The sequence below is a fragment of the Salvelinus alpinus genome, chromosome 2 (genome assembly GCF_045679555.1).
Source record: "Salvelinus alpinus chromosome 2, SLU_Salpinus.1, whole genome shotgun sequence".
Taxonomy (NCBI): domain Eukaryota; kingdom Metazoa; phylum Chordata; class Actinopteri; order Salmoniformes; family Salmonidae; genus Salvelinus; species Salvelinus alpinus.
Genome location: NC_092087.1, coordinates 62,156,303 through 62,180,503, shown reverse-complemented (window position 1 = coordinate 62,180,503; position 24,201 = coordinate 62,156,303). Strand labels below are relative to the sequence as shown.

The following is a 24,201-nucleotide window of genomic DNA, read 5'->3' as shown; positions in this document are numbered from 1 at the left end:
TGTGGAATACATGTAGTCATGGCTCTTGTAGTACTGTGCGTCTCCCATAGTCAGTTCTGGACTTGGGAACTGTGAAGAGACCTCTGGTGGCATGTCTTGTGGGGTATGCATGGGTGTCCGAGCTGTGTGCTAGTAGTTTAAAACAGACCTCTTGGTACATTCGGCTTGTCAACACTTCTTACAAAAACAAGTAGTGATGAAGTCAATCTCTCTTCCACTTTGAGCCAGGAGAGATTGACATGCATATCATTGATGTTAACTCCCCATGTACTTTAAAAGGTCCAGCCGTGCTGCCCTGTTCTGATCCAATTGTAATTTGCCTAAGCTTTACCTCTGCGAGCTAAAAGTCTTGAGGCAGACAGGAGATTCAAACTCAGTCAGTCACGTCAGAGTTGTGACTGGACATTATTTTTTTTTAGGGTGCAGTACATGTAAGACGGCCTTGTTTCTGTCGGTCCAACCCAAAGGGATCCAACCTTTTGATTAAGTCAGATGTTACTACGACGCTACATCGACATTTATACCTATACCCTCTTGCGTCGGGATATGAAATCCCTAAAGATTGGAGTGGCAACATACTGATGGCACTATTCCACTGACACTGACTGACAACAATTCAACTACAGATCTGACTGCAGTCCAGGTGGGACTTGACCCCGCAACCTTAAATCTGTCAGTCTTGGTAGGTCCTATGCCAAGAGTTCTAAACCTCTTTCGAGAACACTTAGGTCTACAGCAAATAATTCAGATAAAATATCCTAACAAAGTCATGCAGCATGCAGTTTCAGAATAAGTATAGAATGCAATCTGTGGCTTTTGACAACCCCTGCTGCTCTCTATGCTGCCCTCTTGTGAAAGACAATTGGTGGACCAAATTTCTCCTCAAAGCAACTCACCCTCACAACTAATCAAAACATAAGGCTAAAGAAGACCTTTCCCTAGACTGTATATTATGCTCATTATAAGGAAGCTGGTGAAATCAATGTGTTTATAGTTGAACATTTGTGGCTGCACTATAGCCAACTTGAAAGCCATTTAGAGTAACCTAACTTCAGAGAAATATCCTAGCTAACCTTACAACACAGTGGCAAATAATCTTTAAGGTTGAAAGCGAGCAGATCTATGCATTCAGGAGTTTGATGAGTATGCTTCATGAACACTATGCTACATGATAAAGGTGTACACTAGATGCGTATAAAAAAGTTTTACCCCATGCAAGCGACCCCCACGAGATACGTATGTGTCCATGTTCCATTAGTTGTGTGTTTCTAGGCAGAAACAGCTGGTTGACAGTCCACGGAGTGATGTTCCCCTGCTGCAATGACGTTTCACAGGTGGCTAGCTAATACACGTGTCAACAAACAAGACGTCACACGGAGCCCCAAAGTGATTGGCTCTGAAATCGCAGTTGCTATGCGGGTTATTGAATGGAAATGGGCACGTTCGAGGGGATACATTTTGTCTGCCTTTCCAAGTATATTGCATTATGAGGATAAATCTGTCTGACTTGCGCCTGCATATCGGATGCATGAACTTCACAAAAACCATGTGATCGAAGATGATGCAGTTTTTGATGAAGCCCACTCACCACGTGACGTCCATGAACGTTGAATTTTGGGCGATATCAGGTCTGCCTTTGCTACTAACCATTCGCCGATACCTATGCTATGACGCTGATGAAGATGTCTCACGCACCTGCCGCACGAGCGCAGACACACTTCCCCAAGCTCTGGACAGTGCTGGTCATAAAAAAGCTAGCTAGCTGATGGGTGCAGACAATGTTCTTCCCCAAAAACGACAATCTGTTTCAGTAGCTATAATTAGCTAGCTAGGTGTCATCTAAAATACCCCTAATTTATAAGACAGTTCTTATTTGATTAATGGTGGTCGGACACACCTATGTGAATCTAGCCACAATAAAGGCTTAGACAAGTGGAATTTGCTGTTCGCGTTCAAAGTAAACGTCTCTCAATGAAAGTGATGCAAATGAATACAAATAGTTGAATCATGACAGAATGGAATAGATCATGCTAAACGATGATGGAATGTTATTATATAAATTCAACAAAATACAATAATTTATTCATTTGAAAAAAATCTGAAATCACACTGGATTTATTAGACTTTAGATTTGCATTGTGGGCATACTTATTTCACTGTACAGCCTTACCTATGGATTGTGGATCAATGACATGGGGTGTCAATATACTCCGTGACACCCAGAGAATAGTAGCGTTGTAGCTCTTTTACGGGACTCTGAAAACACAGAATTGAGTCACATTTATTGTACCAGTCAACCTACTATATATGTATTGAACACTATTCCAGAAGGAAAACAATACAGCCTGATTTGCAACTTCTGGGGTATCAAAGATATTTGCAAACATGTTTGATCCTGATCTAATTGCTAATGCAGACAAACATTTTCCCATTCGGTCGAACAACTAATGCCTTATTACCAATGCAGTATTGTACAGTTTTGACAGTGATCGTAATGGTGGCGCTTGGCTTGCACGTGCAAATGCAATACACACAACATTCTATAATATAATTGTGTTATTTGACGTGTCAAATTTAAAGCTTATTTGACGCATCAAATTGTGTTATTTGACGTGCATCTTTGACACGTAAAGACCCAATCGGCGTTCCATACTATTTCGCCCAAAAAATAGACATCCCATGTGTTTAGTCCATCACTTTTAAGTCCAAATTTAGCCAAAGATCAGCCTGACCGCTAGCTTGCTGTATTGAAAACATGAGATACACGAAAATAACCATATATTGCATAGCCTATATTGATTAAATTAAGGGGACTATATGGAAATATCCACAATATCTATATTTTGTGTTGACATTTAACTTGTCAAGTTGTCAGATGATCTGACATAGGCAGAATATTACTGAAAACGGCCTGTTGGGTGCATAACTGAATTTATAACAATTTGAATTCGGTATTTTTTCCAAACTACCATTTGGATTGCACTGACCTGCAATCAGGGTGTCAGCTTCTCATATCAGGTAAATATTGCACCATCCACTGCACCATGAAAATGTGTCTACTGCAGCATGAATGACATTTTAAAAATAGGGAATAAAAACATTGAAATAATTTGTAATGCATTTCATTACTATTGTTTTAATGTGTTAGTGTGTTTAATGTGAATCCATTTATTGATCTTGAATCGCATCGCCTGCAAATGATTCCAAATCCGCCAGCTGAGAAACACATTCGCATTCCGCTAAGGATCCCTGTCTACCAGCAGGAAAAATACTTTTTTCATTTGATCCTCTTTGGTTTTCGTAGGTATGGGTGTCATGGCAACAAAATCAATAAATGTTATCGCCCATAATCTAAATGGAGAGCGATGTGAGGTAACTGGAGTGAGGAGCTAGCTGGTCGTCGTGAGTTAATAATTTAAGAGCATAAACTGTACATTTTGGTCACATGTAGAAGTGAGGGCGTCTTTTTATCATTTAACATGCACTTAGAGTCGTGATATTTTGTATTTGTACTCTTGAATGTTACGCTGTATGATACCTACTTTTTTTGCCTGGGGGGGTTAAATCGTCGTGGGAAAGGAGGGGGTTGTCCGAGCATAAGTGCCCTGTCAGAGCTAAGAAGCTAACGTTAGCTAGCTCGACATAAGAAAAATGCCCTAAAATAAGGCCTGTTTTTTTCGTGATTACTTCAAAACTGCGGCAAGCAGCTGAGACATGTGGTAATATTATGAAACTCGGCTACACAGCGGATGCAATTAACTAGTTATCATTTTATTTTTTATGTTAAAAATTGCGTGTTTCCATCCAAATAAGAAGGGCTTAATATGGCGCTGAGGGGGGATGAGGTTGGCTAGCTAAATGTACCTACTGTTGTCACGCACTTTTCTGAAATGATACATTTGATTACTGCACCATTTGTATTAGGTAGTCAGTCAAACATGTTTTAAGCAAGCAAAATGATTAATCGGATCCACATTGTTTAATCTTTCACCCCCTCTCTGTGTGCATGTGTCTGAGCACCCTCAGTGACAAAGTTAAACTAGAGCTGTGCGTTCTTCTTACCAGAGTTTTGTTATTGCTGAGTGACAGCCGTAATAACTAGCTAGTGATATTGTCATACCAGTGGCATAACTTAACTGTCATGGTAGGATAATGTCCACCACCATGTTGTTGGTGAACTGTTAAACAAGGTATGTCATGTAACAATTGGGTTTTTGCATAGCTTTTTTTGAATTCCAAAAAGCTATATTTTTCGGGGGTCTTTCCCTTTCAGGATGATCCGATATTTATGTAGATATGATACAAGAACGATAAGTGTTCATACAGGGGGGAATTATTCAATTTGGTTACCGTGTGGCTCAGTTGGTAGAGCATGGCGCTTGCAACGCCAGGGTTGTGGGTTCAATTCCCACGGGGGACCAGGATGAATATGTATGAACTTTCCAATTTGTAAGTCGCTCTGGATAAGAGCGTCTGCTAAATGACTTAAATGTAAATGTAAATGTTACAGTGCCTTCAGAAAGTATTCAGACCTTTTTCCACTTTGTTACATTACATCTTTATTTTAAAATTCATGAAATAAAACATTTTCTCAGCAATCTACATACAATACCCCATAATGACAAAGCGAAAACAGTTTTTTATAAATGTTTAAAATGTATTAAAAATAAAACATACCTTACTTGCATAAGTATTCAGACCCTTTGCTATGAGACTCGAAATTGAGCTCAGGTGCATCCTGTTTCCATTGATCATCCTTGATGTTTCTACAACTTGATTGGAGTCCACCTGGGGTAAATTCAATTGATTGGACATGGATTTGGAAAGGTACACACCTGTCTATATAAAGGTCCCACAGTTGACAGAGCATGTCAGAGCAAAAACCAAGCCATGAGGTCGAAGGAATTGTCCGTAGAGCGCCAAGACAGGATTGTGTCGAGGCACTGACCTGGGGAAGGGCACCAAAAAATGTATGCAGCATTGAAGGTCCCAAAGAACAGTGGCCTCCATCATTCTTAAATGGAAGAAGTTTGGAACCATCAAGACTGTTCCTAGAGCTAGCCGCCCAGCCAAACTGAGCAATCGGGGGAGAAGGGTCTTGGTCAGGGAGGTGACCAAGAACCCATAAAGGGTCTGAATACTTATGTAAGTGTGATATTTCAGTTTATTTGTAATGAATTAGCAAACATTTTATAAAAACCTGTTTTTGCTCTGTCAATATGGGGTTGATGAGGGGAGTGGGAAAAGAAATTACTCAATTTTAGAATTGAGTAACTTAACAAATTTGGGAAAAGTCAAGGTGTCTGAATACTTTCCGAAGGCACTGTATATTTCACTGACAAGCTCTAAACGTTGCCATTATACTTGTTTGATTGTTGGGGAGTAAGTATTTAATTGTCTTTTATAAACATCCTTGACAGCGCTGGAGAGAACCTGTCAGGCTCAGAGGTTTACATCCATGCAGAAGATATAAATTATTGAATGCAGTATAGTACATTCTGATTACAGGTCTATTTATGGTTGTTTACTTTAACTCGTCTTTAAACATGTATTGTGTGTCACTCAGTGTAAATACACTGTTACCTGATGGAAAAGACTGCTCCCTGACATTTGTGGCCCATGCCCTGGGGAAGGCTTGATCAGGGACACAGTGGTATGCGTTCAACATGTGTTGTCCTGCATTGATTGTCAACTGCAACACTTTTCCATTCATCAGAGAGTTACATAATTGTCTCTTTCTGCAGGGTTAGTGTTTGAAGTCTTCAACTTCATTCCCAGACTCATGTTTTGAGGATTATTCTGGGCTACCTGGCTCAGACAGGGAGAGTCCACTACTTATACAGGTGAGTGTACAACAAAGTCTTTAGTGTTGTGCATTTATTTATGCGTGTGTCTAGGTGCTGCGGTCGATGTACCAGGCCTGGGCCGCCGTGCTCTGCTGCGGTGTGTGGGGCTGAGTGATGCAAAGCTACGCTCAGGTACACCCACAACACTACGGCACAGTATTGTCACACGATGAGAGCTGTTCACGCTACTTTGACCTGTCCGCCTCCGGGTTGTATTCATAATTTTTTTTTAAAGCCTATGAAAACTGAGCGTTTTGTTATAGGAAGTGTCCATGTAGTCCCGCCTTGTTGAAGTCAGTTTTCTTCTGTTTGGTGCTTAATGATCACAACCCTCGTGTCCTTTCCCCTGTCAGAGCTGCTGCAGTTCATGCTGGGAGGGATGCAGAGCTACCTGGACAGCAGCATAGTGTGTGAGGGGCATGGTGGTGGGGGAGTGTCTTCACTCCTGCATGGACATCAACAGAGCCAAGCTCAAATTCAAGGTACAGTATGGTACCTTACCCAAGGTTTTGGGTGCATCTCAATAGTCTGAGGTGGCTCACTGTCACTATTCTGTTCTCTGCTCATACTGATCTGAATGAACTGGACAGGTGAAAACAAATACCATAATGCTTTCACCTATCTGCTGTTCAGATCAGTGCAAATGAAAGAAAGGAGAAGATGGAGGAAGCCACTGTAGACTGTTGAGGTGCACCCCTACAGTAGGCTATAACTGCCTTGTTATGTAGGACACAAGAAAGGATGTGTTCAGTGTTTCTTTTCCTCAGGATGAGGAGACCAAGGAGCTGCTCTCACTGATGAATCCACTGTCTAATGAAGAAACAGATTTGACCTTGAAGATCCAAGGGCAGACTGTACCCTTTCAGGCAATACCAACACAGGTTGCTTCTGTGGCCCAGAAATCAGGAGCGGACCCAGACTCAAGCTGGATAGGTATGAGAGGGCATTATCATAATCAAACCTATAACGCAATACCGCTTGTTATACACTACATTTATTAACAATGTCTGTGAAACTGAAGTTTTATCTTTCATTGAAATCATTACAACTTAATGAATCTTCCCACGGGCACTTAAGCATGGTGTAGAACTCGCCAGCTTGTAGTCCTAAAAAACGGAAATGCGTTACCTCTGGTTTGTTCAGCCATTCCTGTGGGGAAAGAATAGGGTTTTGGGGTAAATGCCAAAAATAAGGTCTGAGGTCAACACAGGTTTAGGAGATCTTATACATTTTGTTCTATGAGATGATCAGTCAGTTAACATCACCTTTATGAATTGAAGCCTTTGTGCTTTTTATGATTACATAAATGCTTCAATATTCACAGTGACGTTGGCTGAAAGATTCTCATAACAAAACATAAGATCTCCTAAGCCTGTGTTTACCACCAACCTTATTTTCTGCATTTATACAAAAACAATATTAATTTCCGCATAGAGTGGAGTTAGAGCCTACAAAAAGACGCCATTTCTATCTCTATAGTGTTGTATTAACTAGGATCTATCCTGTGTGTATAACCAGTGATGATTCGCTCACTCCCTATGATATATCCCTACGGGCAGGGCCGTTATTGGCAGGCCTTAGGGGGCCTGGCCCGACCTACTGTACCTCCTTGCCCGTCCAAATAAAATACTGATCATTTACAGTGCCTTTGGAAAGTAATCAGACCCCTTGAATTTTCTCACATTTTGTTACAGCCTTATTAAAACATTTATTAAATTGTTTCTCCCTCCAACCCCCCTCAATCTACACACAATACCCCATAATGGCAAAGAAAAAAAACAGGGTTAGAATTTTTGGCTAATTTTAATTTAAAGAAACTGATATCACATATACATAATTATTCCGACCTTTTACTCAGTACTTTGTTTGAAGCGCTTTTGGCAGCGATTATAGCATCGAGTCTTTTTGGGAATGCTTTGTCAGGTTGGATGGGGAGCATTGCTGCACATCTATTTTTAGTTCTCTCCAGAGACGGGTTCCATTCCGGGCTCTGGTTGGGCCACTCAATGACATTCAGACTTGTCGAAGCCACTCCTGCGTTGTCTTGGCTGTGTGCTTAGGGTCATTGTTCTGTTGGAAGGTGAACCTTCGCCCCAGTCTGAGGTCCTGAGCAGGTTTTCATCAAGGAGCTCTGTACTTCGCTCAGTTCATCTTTGCCTCCATCCCGACTAGTCTCCCAGTCCTTGCCACTGAAAAACATTCCCACAGCATGATGCTGCCACCACCATGCTTCACCGTAGGGATGGTGCCAGTTTTCCTCCAGACGTGACGCTTGGCATTCAGGCCAAAAAGTTGGTTTCATCAGACCAGAGAATCTTGTTTCTCATGGTCAGAGTCTTTAGGTGCCTTTCCGCAAATTCCAAGCAGGCTGTCATGTGCCTTTTACTGAGTGGGTGCCGTCTGGCCACTCTACCATAAAGGCCTGATTGGTGGAGTGCTGCAGAGATGGTTGTCCTTCTGGAAGGTTCTCCCATCTCCACAGAGGAACTCTAGAGCTCTCTCAGTGACCATCCGGTTCTTGGTCACCAGAGTCTTGGTGGTTCCTGCTGTGTACCTTTCCAAATCATGTCCATTTAATTGAATTTACCACAGGTGGACTCCGAGTTGTAGAAACATCTCAAGGAGGATCATTGGAAACAGGATGCACCGGAGCTCAATTTCAAATCTCATAGCAAAGGGTCTGAATACTTATGTAAATAAAGTATTTGTTCTTTATTTTTTATAGAATTTGCAAAAATGTCTAAACCTGTTTTCGCTTTGTCATTATAAGGTATTGTGTACAGATTGAAGACTTATTTAATAGAAGAATAAGGCTGTAACGTAACAATGTGGAAAAAGTCAAGGGCTCTGAATCCTTTCTAAATGCACTGTATGTACCCAGGAAACAGCCACCTTATGTCCAGGGCCAGCTCCTTGTTGACCTCTTGGTAAGCCAGTCCAAGCGGATTATTATTTGTTCAGATGATGACGAAACATAAATATGTAGAAAAATACAAAAGGGCATGCCCACACTAAAGACTCAAAAAAACAAACATAACCAACAGCTATTCCAGCTGGGACACTGACTGATGATCACCCTAATTGGCTGCAGCTGATGTGTTTATAAAGGCTAAGCTCAGCACCTAGATCCGGTTGCTCCCATCTGGGGATAGAGTGTGGAAGTGTATCCTGGATAGTGTCAACACGATCATCAAAAACTCATATTCACCACTATCTACTTTCTTGAAATTTTCTAACTTTTATATTTTTCCCCCCCTATTTCTTTTCCATAAAACATCCTTAACTGAAGAGACAAAATATGGACACTATAAGCACTAGTGATGTTACTTTTGATACTGGAGCTCCAAGGCATGCATCAAAACATTGAAGTAGTGTGGCGATCACTTTATCAGAAGTATGTCTTTATTTTACATATCTTTTTTTTTATGTAACCTTTGTTTACCTCGGCAAGTCAATTAAGAACATATTCTTATTTACAATGACGGCCTACATCGGCCAAACCCGGACAACGCTGGGCCAATTGTGAGCCGTCCTATGGGACTCCCAATCAAGCCCGGTTGTGATACAGCCAGGATTTGAACCAGGGTGTCTGTAGTGACGCCTCTAGCACTGCGATACAGTGCCTTAGGCCAATCGGAAGCCCCCAATGATGTCCGAAGCTTTGTTTGATCACGTGCTTTTTCAAATCGTGCGAGATCCCACTGGTTCTGGTGCTTTCTTCGATTCCAAGCTGCTTTCAAACACCGACCTCTACTGGACACCGTACTTACAAATATGTGACTCACCACCTGGATTCGGTCTTACGTACACTGCATTTGAGGAACAATGGGAAAGTTATTCTGCTTTGAAAGTTGATAAACTTGTAAAATCACTTTTGAGAAAATGGCAATTTAGTGTTTCGGTGCGAGAGAACTTCTTTGTCTACACCCGTTCAACATCGTTCACACCCTCTTAAGCTTTAGCCCCACCCATCTCCTTGCATTCAGAGCACACACTTGACGCTCTGGCCGATGATTTGTTTACCTCTGGATAACATGAAAACAGCTCTGCTGGCAACAATTTCATTGTTTTTTTGCAGACTTTTACTGACACCGGTCATATTCAACAGGTGTTGTACACTTTAGCTTAAGACATGTAGCTAGCTACCTAGATAAACAATTAACCTAGCTAGGTAAACAACATGTAAGATCACACACATCACGTCACGCCACCTAACGTTAGCTAGGGAGCCAGCCAGCTAACGCTAGCTAACAGTATACTTTAGCTTGAAATGAAACCACTTTCCACTTTCTAAATAATGGCATATGTTTTTTGAAAAATAGTCAACTTCAAGGCAAAAAAGGGAAGAATGATGTAAGATGCAAACCTGGTATTCCAACTGATTATAGGCTACTAAAGCCAACGACTTACCGCTGCGCCATGGAGTTTTGCTGAAAAAGTGGAGAAAAAAACCCGTCTATCTGATCAATTATTGCTTACCAGCAGATAATGAAGCTCTGAGTAATGAATTGTTTTTCGGCAGAATTTGGTGACAGCACTGAAGCCCTCAGAAAGCCTCGGTTTCCAATCACTAATAAACACCAGAGCTGCAGTTACACAACCTGACTACAGAAACCCTCAACTCTGAGATAAAGCCATTCTGAAAAACCAAAACCATCCAATTCTGCACTCAGGTAATTTCTTCCTGCCAAAAGTCTCTGACTTGAACAAACCAAGGGACAACCTGTAACCCCTCTGATTCTAAACAAAGTGCCTGACTTCCTTCACGAGGCCCATGGTCACAAGCAACAAGCTCCATCTGATATGTAAGCAACAATGTGAGACTTGGAGCAACCACCACCAGGGACAAGTGAATATCGACCACAACTTCAGCACACTCACTTGGAACACAATCCATGTTCCACTAACACCTCTTTGTTCCAGCCCTAAGCACTCACTGGAGGGGCACAGTTAGCCATAGCTGCTTCACTTTGACTTTCAGAGAACCTAATGAGACCCATCTCACTTCCCCTGAGCCTCAGTGTTAATCACACCAGCATTACCAACAGGGAAAACACTAACCATAATCTCCTTAACTCTTAACCTCTCTAGGCTAGGGGGTGGTATTTTCACATCCGGATGAAAAGCGTGCCCAAAGTAAACTGCCTGCTACTCCGGCCCAGAAGCTAGGATATTACATTTACATTTAAGTCATTTAGCAGACGCTCTTATCCAGAGCGACTTACAAATTGGAAAGTTCATGCATATTCATCCTGGTCCCCCCGTGGGGAATGAACCCACAACCCTGGCGTTGCAAGCGCCATGCTCTACCAACTGAGCCACACGGGACCGAGGATATGCATATTATTAGTAGATTTGGATAGAAAACACTCTGAAGTTTCTAAAACTGTTTGAATGATGTCTGTAAGTATAACAGAATTTATTTGGCAGGCAAAACCCCGAGGACAAACCAATCAGGATTAGTTTGTTTGTTGAGGTCACTCTTTTCAATGGGAATCTAGAATTCTAAGGCAGTTGCTTGCAGTTTCTATCGCTTCCACTGGATGTCAACAGTCTTTAGAAAGTGGTTAATGTTTTTCCTTTGAGAAATGAAGAAGTATACATAGACTTTTGATTGTCTTTATTAAGACATCCTCTAAATCAAATTTCAGCCAGCCTGAACTGCCTGCCCGCCCGCCCGACCTCCACCAGTCTTGTCAATAACACACACAACACAATTTCCTTCCCAGTTCACACCTTTTAAAAAATGTCATTCCCAAGGGAAAGGTTTGGAAACAAAAACAAAATCCCACTGACCTGTTCACTGGACGTTCTATCTTGTCCCAGACCTGCTGTTTTGGACCCTCTCTACCGCACCTGCTGTCTCTAACGCTGAATGATCGGCTATGAAAAGCCAACTGACATTTACTCCTAAGGTGCTGACCTGCTGCACCCTCTACAACCACTGTGATTATTATTATCTGACCCTGCAGGTTATCTATGAACGTTTGAACATCTTGGCCATGTTCTGTTATAATCTCCACCCGGCACAGCCAGAAGAGGACTGGCCACCCCTCCGAGCCTGGTTCCTATCTAGGTTTCTTCCTAGGTTCTGGCCTTTCTAGGGAGTTTTTCCTAGCCACCGTGCTTCTACACCTGCATTGCTTGCTGTTTGGGGTTTTAGGCTGGGTTTCTGTACAGCACTTTGTGACATCGGCTGATGTAAAAAGGGCTTTATGAATACATTTGATTGACTTACACCTCAAATATACATTAACACACAGAAACAGCAAATCCTCCATATAATTTAATCTCATAGGACTAATAGTACTGTAGAGCCATTTTAACTTGCACACAATATAGCTGGGTCACCCCGTCCTGTCCCTAGGGTTCCACCACCTTGCAGCACCCCAAACCAACACACCACACTCAGCTTTAGGATCTTAATGAAGCATTTATTATTGGTTTCGGGTGTGTTAAGGCCAGAGTGACAACCCACAGAGAAGACCCCCAGGGCCAGGACTGAGCAGCCAGGGATTGCCTAAATGTGTATTTCTTCTGACGTGGGTATGTTTTCAATACACTCCTTTCTTTAGTTGTACTGCATTCCATATAAGGCATCCATACCTTATGAAAGTTGCACAGTACACCCTTAATCTTGTAATAAATCAAATCTAGTGATACATAACTTGACATATAAATTATCATTTTGCTACACATCTGCTAAATATGTGTATGCAAACAATAACATTTTATTTGATTTATCTGCAACAAGTTAATTTGATGGAAACACATCTGTGGTGGGAAAATGTGCATCTTTTTTTTTTTTTTTTGTATGAAAGTCTGTCGCCAACAGGATGGAAACCTAGCTACTGTTGTATAAAAAAAACGGTATGTTTGTCTAGATGCACCATGATGGATAAAATGTATAGTACACAGGATGTATAGCCTACACTGGACAGAACACCTATAATTACCATATAATATATTTCAAAAATCTAAATCACTCATTTACTCTACATAGCTCAGTTTTTGTTACAAGTAAGGAGTAGGCAAATTGGAGGTACAAATGGCAACAATGTTGTAAAATGCAACAGAAAAGGTAACAATGTTTTGAAAATTACAAAACAATAGAATTTAGGGTCAAGGACTGGAATGTTCGGTAGTGGAAAGACATAGGAAGAAGAGAGATCATGATACAGAAAGTGTCTAGTAAAGAAAGCCAAAGTAGGAAGCAAGGCTATTTGGAGTGGAAAGTGGTGGATGAGACCACACCCTATCCGAGTAACTAATGCAGTAGAGAAAGAGGTAGGTGAAGTTAGCTCTGTTCATTGGAAGTGGTAGATTGTAAATATGTTGTGGTAGCCAGTGTAACAGTATAGCTTCCGTCCCTCTCCTCGCCCCTACCTGGGCTCGAACCAGGGACCCTCTGCACACATCAACAACTGACACCCACGAAGCATCGTTACCCATCGCGCCATAAAAGCCGCGACCCTTGCAGAGCAAGGCGAACAACTACTTCAAGGGTCTCAGAGCAAGTGACGTCACCGATTGAAACGCTATTAGCGCGCACCACCGCTAACTAGCCATTTCACATCGGTTACACTCACCCCCCTTTTAACCTCCTTTTCCGCAGCAACCAGTGATCTGGGTCAACAGCATCAATGTAACAGTATAGCTTCCGTCCCGCTCCTCGCCCCTACCTGGGCTCAAACCAGGGACCCTCTGCACACATCAACAGCCACTCTCGAAGCATCGTTATCCATCAAAAGTCACGGTACTTACATAGCAAGGGGAACAACTACTTCAAGGTCTCAGAGGAAGTGACGTCACCGATTGAAACGCTATTAGCGCGCACCACCACTAATTAGCTAGCCATTTCACATCGGTAAGCAGATTAAAAGCCATGTCCCCGGTGCTTATGCTAGATTGAGGGGAGTCATCACTGGGGTCCCAATATCAATGTCCACAGATTGTATTAAAGAAAATGTGATGGGAGGGAGAGTGATTGAGGCCAAAAGGTTGATCAGTAGTAAAGAGGGTTAAAGAAGTGAAAGCTTATCAGTGATGCAGAAATTTGAGAAAGTCTTGCCAGGAAAATTTTGGGATTTATTTGGTTTTGAATTTTATTTTCATGGTAGTACAGAATTGGGCTTATCATGATTGATCGTACATTCCAGCACAGTAGGTGGCGGCATGCACTTTAAACGTTTGTTTGCAGACCGCCATGATATCATAGAAGAAGACGTAAACGTAGATGTTAAGTGAACACGTGGGGAAAAGAAGGGATCCACGCTTGCCGAGAGGTCACACGTAAGTAGGTAAAGTTCTTGTTATTTACATTATCCGATATGGCAAAAAGATCTGGTGACTATTCAAACGTAGGTATATAGCTATAGTTTGTATGGGTACCAGCCAGTGATACTGGATTTTCTTAAAACGTTGGTTAGCAAACGTTACTCAATTTGAGGCAACTTCCAACTAAACCAACGTATCTTAATGGATCGCTTCGTAATATATTGCAAGGAAACATGGTAGTTGTCACGTTTGTATGTGCCATTGTAGTAATACAGCCATCGAAAGCCACAATCGTATAAGAATATCATTTGTCAGTCTGTGTTAACTGATGCCTAGCTCGCTTGGCTAGTACTAATAGCTAGGCTTGACTAGCAGTAACTTGTTAACTAACGGTAGTTAATTAAGTGCGTAATCTTCACATCCATTGTCTTTTGTTTAAGAAACGTTCTGCCTCAACTGTAAAACTTCAACATGGCTGTCAGGGCATCTTTCGAGAAGAACAACGAAATAGGCTGCTTCGCCAAATTAACTAACACATACTGCCTAGTTGCAATTGGCGGGTCAGAGAACTTCTACAGGTAAGATATCTTATCGAGAATAGCATCTACGTGCAGTCGACCATTAACGTTAGCTACGTTGGTGTCGCGGAACGTTATATTCCAGTACCCCGCAAAATATGTAACGTTAACAGTCCTTTAACGTGTTGCAACGAAAACGAATTTTATATTGGACAGATTCAGGTAGGTCCCTCTCGGTTTGGTTCTTAAACAGTTTCAGTTACAATATGTAATGAGTAAGTGTTTCCGAAAAAAGTTTCCTGTCACCGAATCCGGAAAACTTTACCAGTCAGTACGGGTTGTAAAATGTGTTAACCACAAAAAATAAACATTTAAATCTACATTTTCCAAAGCTAGTAGATACTCGGTGGTAGTTACCGCGTGATCCGAGATGGCGGCGCACTTTTGTGTGATGCAGTATGGAGTGAGTTCGTTGAGCTCTGGAAAAGTTGTTTCAATGTTTGTTCATTTTAGTGGTTCACACATTTAACCTCTACTGACTGGGAAAGCATTCCGGATTATATATATGCCTTTGACGGGAAACGTTTTTTTGAAACAGGTAAACTAGTGGCTGGTGTGTATTTTGTGGGGTATCTTATTTAACCTTTATTTAAATAGGGGATATAGCGTTCAGCGACGGGAGACCAATATAATGGTCTACCAAGCATTGAGGCTAATCGAGACAACATTTTGAGAATGTTTATGACATAAGTAAAAGGGTGGAGGACTGAAGTTATGTAAATACCACAAGTGTTCCTTGTGTGATTGTATGACACTAACAAAGTGGGGATTGTACTGGCAACTAGAGGGCTGCTGATGTCAGATCCCAGGTGCTATTGCCTACCATTTGTGCCCTTGAGTAAGGCACTAAACCCCATAAATAGCTGCACTGTGGCTAACCCTGTATTCTTCTCACTGTCCGTCTAATTAGGGACTGAAAACAGCATAAGCGTAATTTCCATTAATGGACAAGTAAAGTTGTATTGAAAGCTTACATACAGTAATGTCAGCTTTCTCTGGGGAGTGTTTGTTATACAATCAGCATTGTTGTCATGGTAACATGCAATTTATGATTAGTGTCTTCGAAGGCGAGTTGTCCGAAACCATCCCAGTTGTACATGCCTCAATAGCAGGATGTCGGATAATTGGAAGAATGTGTGTGGGTGAGTATGGCTCTGTAACAGATCAACATTGTAGGTCAAACAGCTATCCTCTGCAAGTGCACAAAGAAATGTCATCAGTTCAACAGGAGAATGGAATACTTCATTCACGTGTGAGTTCCAAATATCTGGAACGGTCGCCCAAGCGTGTTTTTTTTCCCCCCTGCTTGTGATGACAATGCACTCACTGTTCCAAAATGTGATTGTTACGCAGTAGGACAGTTAACCTGTGCTGCCCTCAAACCAAGGCACACTGCCTGCTAATTATCTATAGGCTGTTTCAACGTGTCAATTTCAAATAATTTAACAGTTTGAGTTGAGGTGTGTTCTGCCTCATTAATTCACATAAGAAGTAGCCCATTTCACTGTTGCTGACAATTTGTTTGAGACTTTAATTCTCTCTGATAAGAGCCCATGCACTTACCCAGTGTTTCCCCAGATCAAGTATGAAGACATTGAGCATCTCTAGTCAGAACAGGCCTTACAAACTTTTCCCCCTGCCGCATTGTTTTCTTTACAAATAATAACTTTGGTTATGCTTGTGTTCCTATCAAAGTGCCTTATTTTCTGTATATTGTGTTGTCTTTATCTACTGTAGTATAACGTATGTATTTACTGTTTACCAGTAAGTACTGGTGACAAATCATCCATTCTGATTCTTGTATAGATTGTAATAGACACGTGTGTAAAATACTTTTTAGAAGGCTGTACTGACTATGACAAACTAAGCTATGTGTGGAGCCATGTTTGACATCATACAATGCATTCTGGTTGTCACGTAAGCGTCTGTCAGACCAAATGAGCTTACGGGATAGTTCACTCGACTGACTTATGGTGCTTTCAAGACAACTGGGAACTCTGAAAAATACGAGGTCCAATCATGAAGTCAGTGATCTTCAGGTCAGAAAGAGGCCCGAGTTGGATAACCGTTCAAAAAAAGTTTTTTCCCAGTTGGAGCTCGGTTTGAGTTCCCAGTTTTGAACGCAGCATCAGATTGTAACTATGGTATCTCAGGGTTGCCAGCTCAGACCCCTCATTTCTTTAGCGTATAAACTTCTGTTTGACCCACATTTTGGTTTTATTTCCTGCATCATATCCCCATGATACCTTCCTCCATGTACTTATTTATTTTTTTTAATTTTTTTTTATTTAACCTTTATTTAACCAGGTAGGCAAATTGAGAACACGTTCTCATTTACAATTGCGACCTGGCCAAGATAAAGCAAAGCAGTTCGACACATACAACAACACATAGTTACACATGGAGTAAAACAAACATATAGTCAATAATACAGTGAAAAAAAAATAAGTCTATATACAATGTGAGCAAGTGAGGTGAGATAAGGGAGGTGAAGGCAAACAAATATATGTATAAATAAATAAAAATATAAAAGGCCATGGAGGCGAAGTGAGTACAACACAGCAAGTAAAATAAAAAATAAAAAAAACAATGGAATGGTTGGTTTGCAGTGGAAGAAAGTGCAAAGTAGAGACAGAAATAATGGGGTGCAAAGGAGCAAAATAAATTAATAAATAAATACAGTAGGTAAAGAGGTAGTTGTTTGGGCTAAATTGTAGATGGGTTATATACAGGTGCAGTAATCTATGAGCTGCTCTGACAGCTGGTGCTTAAAGCTAGTGAGGGAGATAGGTGTTTCCAGTTTCAGAGATTTTTGTAGTTCGTTCCAGTCATTGGCAGCAGAGAACTGGAAGGAGAGGCGTCCAAAGGAAGAATTGGTTTTGGGGGTGACTAGAGAGATATACCTGCTGGAGCGCGTGCTACAGGTAGGTGCTGCTATGGTGACCAGCGAGCTGAGATAAGGGGGGACATTACCTAGCAGGGTCTTGTAGATGACCTGGAACCAGTGGGTTTGGCGACGAGTATGAAGCGAGGGCCAGCCAACGAGAGTGTACAGGTCGCAGTGGTGGGTAGTATATGGGGCTTTGGTGACAAAACGGATGGCACTGTGATAGACTGCATCCAATTTATTGAGTAGGGTTTTGGAGGCTATTTTGTAAATGACATCACCGAAGTCGAGGATTGGTAGGATGGTCAGTTTTACAAGGGTATGTTTGGCAGCATGAGTAAAGGATGCTTTGTTGCGGAATAGGAAGCCAATTCTAGATTTGACTTTGGATTGGAGATGTTTGATGTGAGTCTGGAAGGAGAGTTTACAGTCTAACCAGACACCTAGGTATTTGTAGGTGTCCACATATTCTAAGTCAGAGCCGTCCAAAGTAGTGATGTTGGACAGGCGGGCAGGAGCAGGCAGCGATCGGTTGAAGAGCATGCATTTGGTTTTACTTGTATTTAAGAGCAGTTGGAGGCCACGGAAGGAGAGTTGTATGGCATTGAAGCTCGCCTGGAGGGTTGTTAACACAGTGTCAAAAGAAGGGCCAGAAGTATACAGAATAGTGTCGTCTGCGTAGAGGTGGATCAGAGAATCACCAGCAGCAAGAGCGACATCATTGATGTAAACAGAGAAGAGAGTCGGTCCAAGAATTGAACCCTGTGGCACCCCCATAGAGACTGCCAGAGGCCCGGACAACAGACCCTCCGATTTGACACACTGAACTCGATCAGAGAAGTAGTTGGTGAACCAGGCGAGGCAATCATTAGAGAAACCAAGGCTGTCGAGTCTGCCAATGAGGATGTGGTGATTGACAGAGTCAAAGGCCTTGGCCAGGTCAATGAATACGGCTGCACAGTATTGTTTCCTATCGATGGCGGTTACGATATCGTTTATGACCTTGAGCGTGGCTGAGGTGCACCCATGACCAGCTCTGAAACCAGATTGCATTGCGGAGAAGGTGTGGTGGGATTCGAAATGGTCGGTAATCTGTTTGTTGACTTGGCTTTCGAAGACCTTAGAAAGGCAGGGTAGGATAGATATAGGTCTGTAGCAGTTAGGGTCAAGGGTGTCCCCCCCTTTGAAGAGGGGGATAACCGCAGCTGCTTTCCAATCTTTGGGGATCTCAGACGACACGAAAGAGAGGTTGAAGAGGCTAGTAATAGGGGTGGCAACAATTTCAGCAGATAGTTTTAGAAAGAAAGGGTCCAGATTATCTAGCCCGGCTGATTTGTAAGGGTCCAGATTTTGCAGCTCATTTAGAACATCAGCTGACTGTATTTGGGAGAAAGAGAAATGGGGAAGGCTTGGGCGAGTAGCAGAGGGGAGGGCAGTGCTGTTGTCCGGGGTGGGGGTAGCCAGGTGGAAAGCATGGCCAGCCGTAGAAAAATGCTTATTGAAATTCTCAATTATAGTGGATTTGTCGGTGGTGACAGTGTTTCCTATCTTCAGAGCGGTTGGAAGCTGGGAGGAGGTGTTCTTATTCTCCATGGACTTTACGGTGTCCCAGAACTTTTTTGAATTTGTGTTGCAGGAAGCAAATTTCTGCTTGAAATAGCTAGCCTTGGCTGTTCTAACTGCCTGTGTATATTGGTTTCTGGCTTCCCTGAAAAGTTGCATATCACGGGGGCTGTTCGATGCTAATGCAGAACGCCATAGGATGTTTTTCTGTTGGTTAAGGGCAGTCAGGTCAGGAGAGAACCAAGGGCTATATCTGTTCCTGGTTCTAAATTTCTTGAATGGGGCATGCTTATTCAAGATGGTGAGGAAGGCATTTTTAAAAAATGACCAGGCATCCTCTACTGACGGGATGAGATCAATATCCTTCCAGGATACCCCGGCCAGGTCGATTAGAAAGGCCTGCTCGCTGAAGTGTTTCAGGGAGCGTTTGACAGTGATGAGTGGAGGTCGTTTGACCGCTGACCCATTACGGATGCAGGCAATGAGGCAGTGATCGCTGAGATCTTGGTTGAAAACAGCAGAGGTGTATTTGGAGGGCAAGTTTGTTAGGATGATATCTAGGAGGGTACCCGTGTTTACGGAATTGGGGTGGTACCTGGTAGGTTCATTTATAATTTGTGTGAGATTGAGGGCATCAAGCTTAGATTGTAGGGTGGCTGGGGTGTTGAGCATGTTCAAATTTAGGTCGCCTAGCAGCACGAGCTCTGAAGATAGATGGGGGGCAATCAGTTCACATATAGTGTCCAGAGCACAGCTGGGGGCAGAGGGTGGTCTATAGCAGGCGGCAACGGTGAGAGACTTGTTTTTAGAGAGGTGGATTTTTAAAAGTAGAAGTTCAAATTGTTTGGGAACAGACCTGGATAGTATAACAGAACTCTGCAGGCAGTCTTTGCAGTAGATTGCAACACCGCCCCCTTTGGCCGTTCTATCTTGTCTGAAAATCTTGTAATTGGGGATGAAAATGTCTGAATTTTTGGAGGTCTTTCTAAGCCAGGATTCAGACACGGCTAAAACATCCGGGTTGGCAGAGTGTGCTAAAGCAGTGAACAAAACAAACTTAGGGAGGAGGCTTCTAATGTTAACATGCATGAAGCCAAGGCTATTACGGTTACAGAAGTCATCAAAAGAGAGCGCCTGGGGAATAGGAGTGGAGCCAGGTACTGCAGGGCCTGGATTCACCTCTACATCACCAGAGGAACAGAGGAGGAGTAGGATAAGGGTACGGCTAAAAGCTATGAGAATTGGTCACCTAGAGCTACTAGAGCAGAGAGTAAAAGGAGGTTTCTGGGGGCGATAAAATAGTTTAAAGGAATAATGTACAGACAAAGGTATGGTAGGATGTGAATACAGTGGAGGTAAACCTAGGTATTGAGTGATGATGAGAGAGATATTGTCTCTAGAAACATCATTGAAACCAGGTGATGTCATCGCATATGTGGGTGGTGGAACTGAGAGGTTGGATATGGTATAGAGAGCAGGGCTACTTAAACCCTCCTCCTGATGAAGACAAGCAGTCTTCATCAGGGTATAGCTTGTCTGTCAACTTTGGTTATTAGGTTAATTTATTGCATCTGAGCTCCTAGAGTGTGTGTGGTTCCGTGTGATGAGTGGATGATGAATTTCAAATTTTTTTTACAATAAAAGGTGAAATTGAGGAATAAAGTCGTTGAGGACCTCAGAACATTGTTTAGATGCTTTTCAGATGCGAATGTTGCTTAATACGTTCAATCAATCAAGTTTATTTTATATAGCCCTTTGTACATCAGCTAATATCTCGAAGTGCTGTACAGAAACCCAGCCTAAAACCCCAAACAGCAAGCAATGCAGGTGTAGAAGCACGGTGGCTAGGAAAAACTCCCTAGAAAGGCCAAAACCTAGGGAGAAACCTAGAGAGGAACCAGGCTATGAGGGGTGGCCAGTCCTCTTCTGGCTGTGCCAGGTGGAGATTATAACAGAACATGGCCAAGATGTTCATAAATGACAAGCATAGTCAAATAATAATCAGGAATAAATGTCAGTTGGCTTTTCATAGCCGATCATTAAGAGTTGAAAACAGCAGGTCTGGGACAGGTAGGGGTTCCATAACCGCAGGCAGAACAGATGAAACTGGAACAGCAGCAATCCAATCACATATTTGCGATGGTACGCTGCAGGGACCACTTAACAATAATCACAAATATGTGATCGTATGCGTCAAAGCGTTATTTAATAGATGAATAATGTACTTGATATTTTATAAATGATTTAGGTAAATGACTTGTGATAAATAAATTAATGTACAGCTAACACTACTACTTCTACCTTGTAACTTTGCTCACCAGGGAATCGTCATGGGCTCCTGGTGCCCAACAACACCACGGACCAAGAGCTGCAGCACATTAGGAATTGTCTCCCAGACACAGTGAAGATCCAGAGGGTAGAGGAGAGGCTCTCAGCACTGGGGAATGTCATTGCCTGTAATGACTATGTGGCCCTGGTGCATCCTGACCTGGACAGGGTGAGGGGAAACAATGAGACGATGTCTAAATATTGTCCTGGGCTAGTAAAAGTTATGAGTGGATAACCAGTCTGACTAGCTGCTATATACTTTAATTCATCAGAAGTTATATTTCCCTTGTTTGTATTTGATTACAATGAGTACTCAACTTTCAAAAGCAAATACGTAGCAGGTTAAATTTATACAAAAAAATGTTGAGTGCAGTGTAAATGTTACGTTTTGAGTTGTATCAGAACAACCATTCATTGGAGCATACTGCAAACTTTGCCTTATCCAGCCACATTTAAAACCTTAACATTAGATTCCTTAATCATTTTTCATGATTACTCAAACCGAAATGATTTGTCTGACGTAGGGGATGTTAACACATTTCCCATCTTGGTTTAGGAGACAGAGGAGATCCTGGCAGATAGTCTGAAGGTGGAGGTGTTTCGTCAGACAGTAGCAGAGCAAGTTCTAGTGGGGAGCTACTGTGCCTTCAGCAATCAGGGGGGACTGGTACACCCCAAGACCTCCATAGAAGACCAGGATGAGCTCTCCTCCCTACTCCAAGTGCCTCTGGTGGTTAGTGGTCATGGTGCTGCTTAAGCTCATTTCTACTTAGTCTCTATCCCATAATATTTAAGTAGATCTAAATAAATCTGATGCATATAAGCAATGTAGTAATAACCTTGCCCCCTGATTGGTTATTCTCAGATCTACTGAAGTGCACGCACATTGCATCAAGTTGGTGATAAGTGCTTGAGTAATTCCCAACTCTCCCTCTCCGTACTCCACAGGCAGGAACGGTGAACCGTGGTAGCGAGGTCATCGCTGCGGGCATGGTGGTAAACGACTGGTGTGCCTTCACTGGGCTGGACACCACCAGCACAGAGCTGTCTGTCATCGAGAGTGTGTTCAGACTGAGCGAGTCTCAGCCTAGCGCCATCGCTACCACAATGAGAGACTCTCTAATTGACAGGTGAGTGATCACTTCTGACATGGGCTCCGTCCAGGAGGTAGCTTAATTTCTTCTTCCGGTAAAAAACAGAAGTGCAAAGCTATTTGGCTGGCAGCCACAGTAGATGAACTTGCAAGGTGTGTTTTGCAAAAACGATGCATGGTCATCATTTGTTTATCAATAGAGAAAAATGTAGCCAGCTACATTTCCTAATGTTTTGCTTAAGTTAATCTTGAATTTTAACTCTGAGAAAAAACATACATCAGTCAATTCGCTGACTGATAGAATGCCTGTTTTGTGAATTCTCATCAGTGGAGAAGCACAAAATTAGTCTGACTTGCTAGTTAAGTAACTGAATGAATAAGGTGATGGGGTATCATATTGTAAGCTTTGTGCAGTGTTTGATAAGTCAAAGCCCTTTGAAGGAGTTCTGCACAGCTGCCACTTGATTTCCTTGCCTTTTTTCTCCATTCTCTGCTGTGCAGACAGGCCCGTTGCACTAGCGTTGTACACATGCTGCTTCAGAGCAGACAAGCATGTCAACTTTGTGCAGATGAACAATGTCTCTCGTTCACATTCACTTGTAAATTATCTAAACTCACCAAAAGTTACATTTGGTAGCTCCTACCTATACAACTTTGAGCTGGATTGCCTATTTTAGCAATTCATTTATTTTCATTTGCACTCATTAGTAGATTTAGCTAGCAGCATCACTGGAAATGTACTGTTACCTGTGCTAATTTTATTAAGTCTGGTAAGATGCCCAATGGTCTTCACATTTTGGCACCCCCTTGTATACTAAACTGGTAATCCCATAAATGGGAGGACGGTATGAAGATCTGGAAACTGCCCAACCCAATGAAATACTGTGACTGATTTATAAAAGACTAATAGCCCCAAATAAAGTAAGCATTGACAGGTTATTACATCACTTTTTTCACATGGTGAGTTCTTGAGCCTAAAAGTCGGGAACCCCTGACCTACAGCTGAAGTTACGGCCTTTTCTTTTTGGGTGGTTATTTTTCGAATGCGCAGAAAAGTCTGAAGCCATTTTGCTCAACATTATTGTTTTTCAACAGGAACAGTTAACGTGTTTTTTTAAGATGTTCATGGAGATTTACTGGAGCCTTTGACATACAATTACCAGTGCAGATATAAGCCTATACTGTGGGCCCATTTTATAATATTTCATTTTATTTTCCAGCCTCACATAAGATGCCATTCTACCATGAAAGGTGTGAGGCACCTCTGTGGGAAAACTGCTGCAGAATGCAAGAAGCTGGACATTTCTCCCATAACACTGTCATTTGATATGGTTAAAACCTTCAATGTTTATTGGAATTTTGTATGGTGTATCAATGCTAGACTTCATAATTCCTTAAATCTACTTATGTTCTGGCAATATTAAATCAAGATTTTACTGTAAACAGTGACAATGTTAGTTTTAATGTTCCATATGTGAAGTGGGATATGTACATTACAAGTGTTTCTGCCAATTGCATTACCGTAAAGCCACGCATGGCAAACAGTTGATGTAGGGATTTTTGGAATGTACAATAAATGGATTACCCTTTAACATGTTGCATTTGTCACAATCTGTTTGTACCTACTTT

General features: G+C 42.0%; 1 protein-coding gene and 1 long non-coding RNA gene across 8 annotated transcripts; one reads left to right on the top strand and one right to left on the bottom strand.

Moving 5' to 3' along the window:
- Positions 1 to 3,306: 3,306 nt before the first annotated feature.
- Positions 3,307 to 24,164, top strand: LOC139566173 (eukaryotic translation initiation factor 6). Of its 7 annotated transcripts, XM_071387173.1 has the most exons (12): positions 3,324 to 3,402; positions 5,745 to 5,843; positions 6,200 to 6,328; positions 6,614 to 6,779; positions 12,307 to 12,392; positions 14,047 to 14,146; positions 14,564 to 14,701; positions 15,758 to 15,843; positions 21,473 to 21,648; positions 22,036 to 22,212; positions 22,428 to 22,609; positions 23,793 to 24,164. In XM_071387173.1, exons 7-12 carry the CDS (start codon positions 14,595 to 14,597, stop codon positions 23,800 to 23,802), a joined length of 738 nt encoding a protein of 245 aa, XP_071243274.1. In that variant the 5' UTR covers positions 3,324 to 3,402; positions 5,745 to 5,843; positions 6,200 to 6,328; positions 6,614 to 6,779; positions 12,307 to 12,392; positions 14,047 to 14,146; positions 14,564 to 14,594; the 3' UTR covers positions 23,803 to 24,164. The 7 variants fall into 7 exon arrangements, with proteins under 7 accessions (XP_071243264.1, XP_071243274.1, XP_071243285.1 ...); XM_071387163.1 differs by lacking the exons at positions 12,307 to 12,392; positions 14,047 to 14,146; positions 14,564 to 14,701; positions 15,758 to 15,843 and having other exon boundaries at positions 3,307 to 3,402; XM_071387184.1 differs by lacking the exons at positions 3,324 to 3,402; positions 5,745 to 5,843; positions 6,200 to 6,328; positions 12,307 to 12,392 and having other exon boundaries at positions 6,761 to 6,779.
- LOC139566206 (uncharacterized) lies at positions 9,231 to 12,311 on the bottom strand. The gene is made up of 2 exons (XR_011673071.1): positions 11,176 to 12,311; positions 9,231 to 11,011 (listed from the first exon to the last, which is right to left on the bottom strand). It is a non-coding gene; the product is annotated as an uncharacterized lncRNA (long non-coding RNA).
- Positions 24,165 to 24,201: the final 37 nt, after the last annotated feature.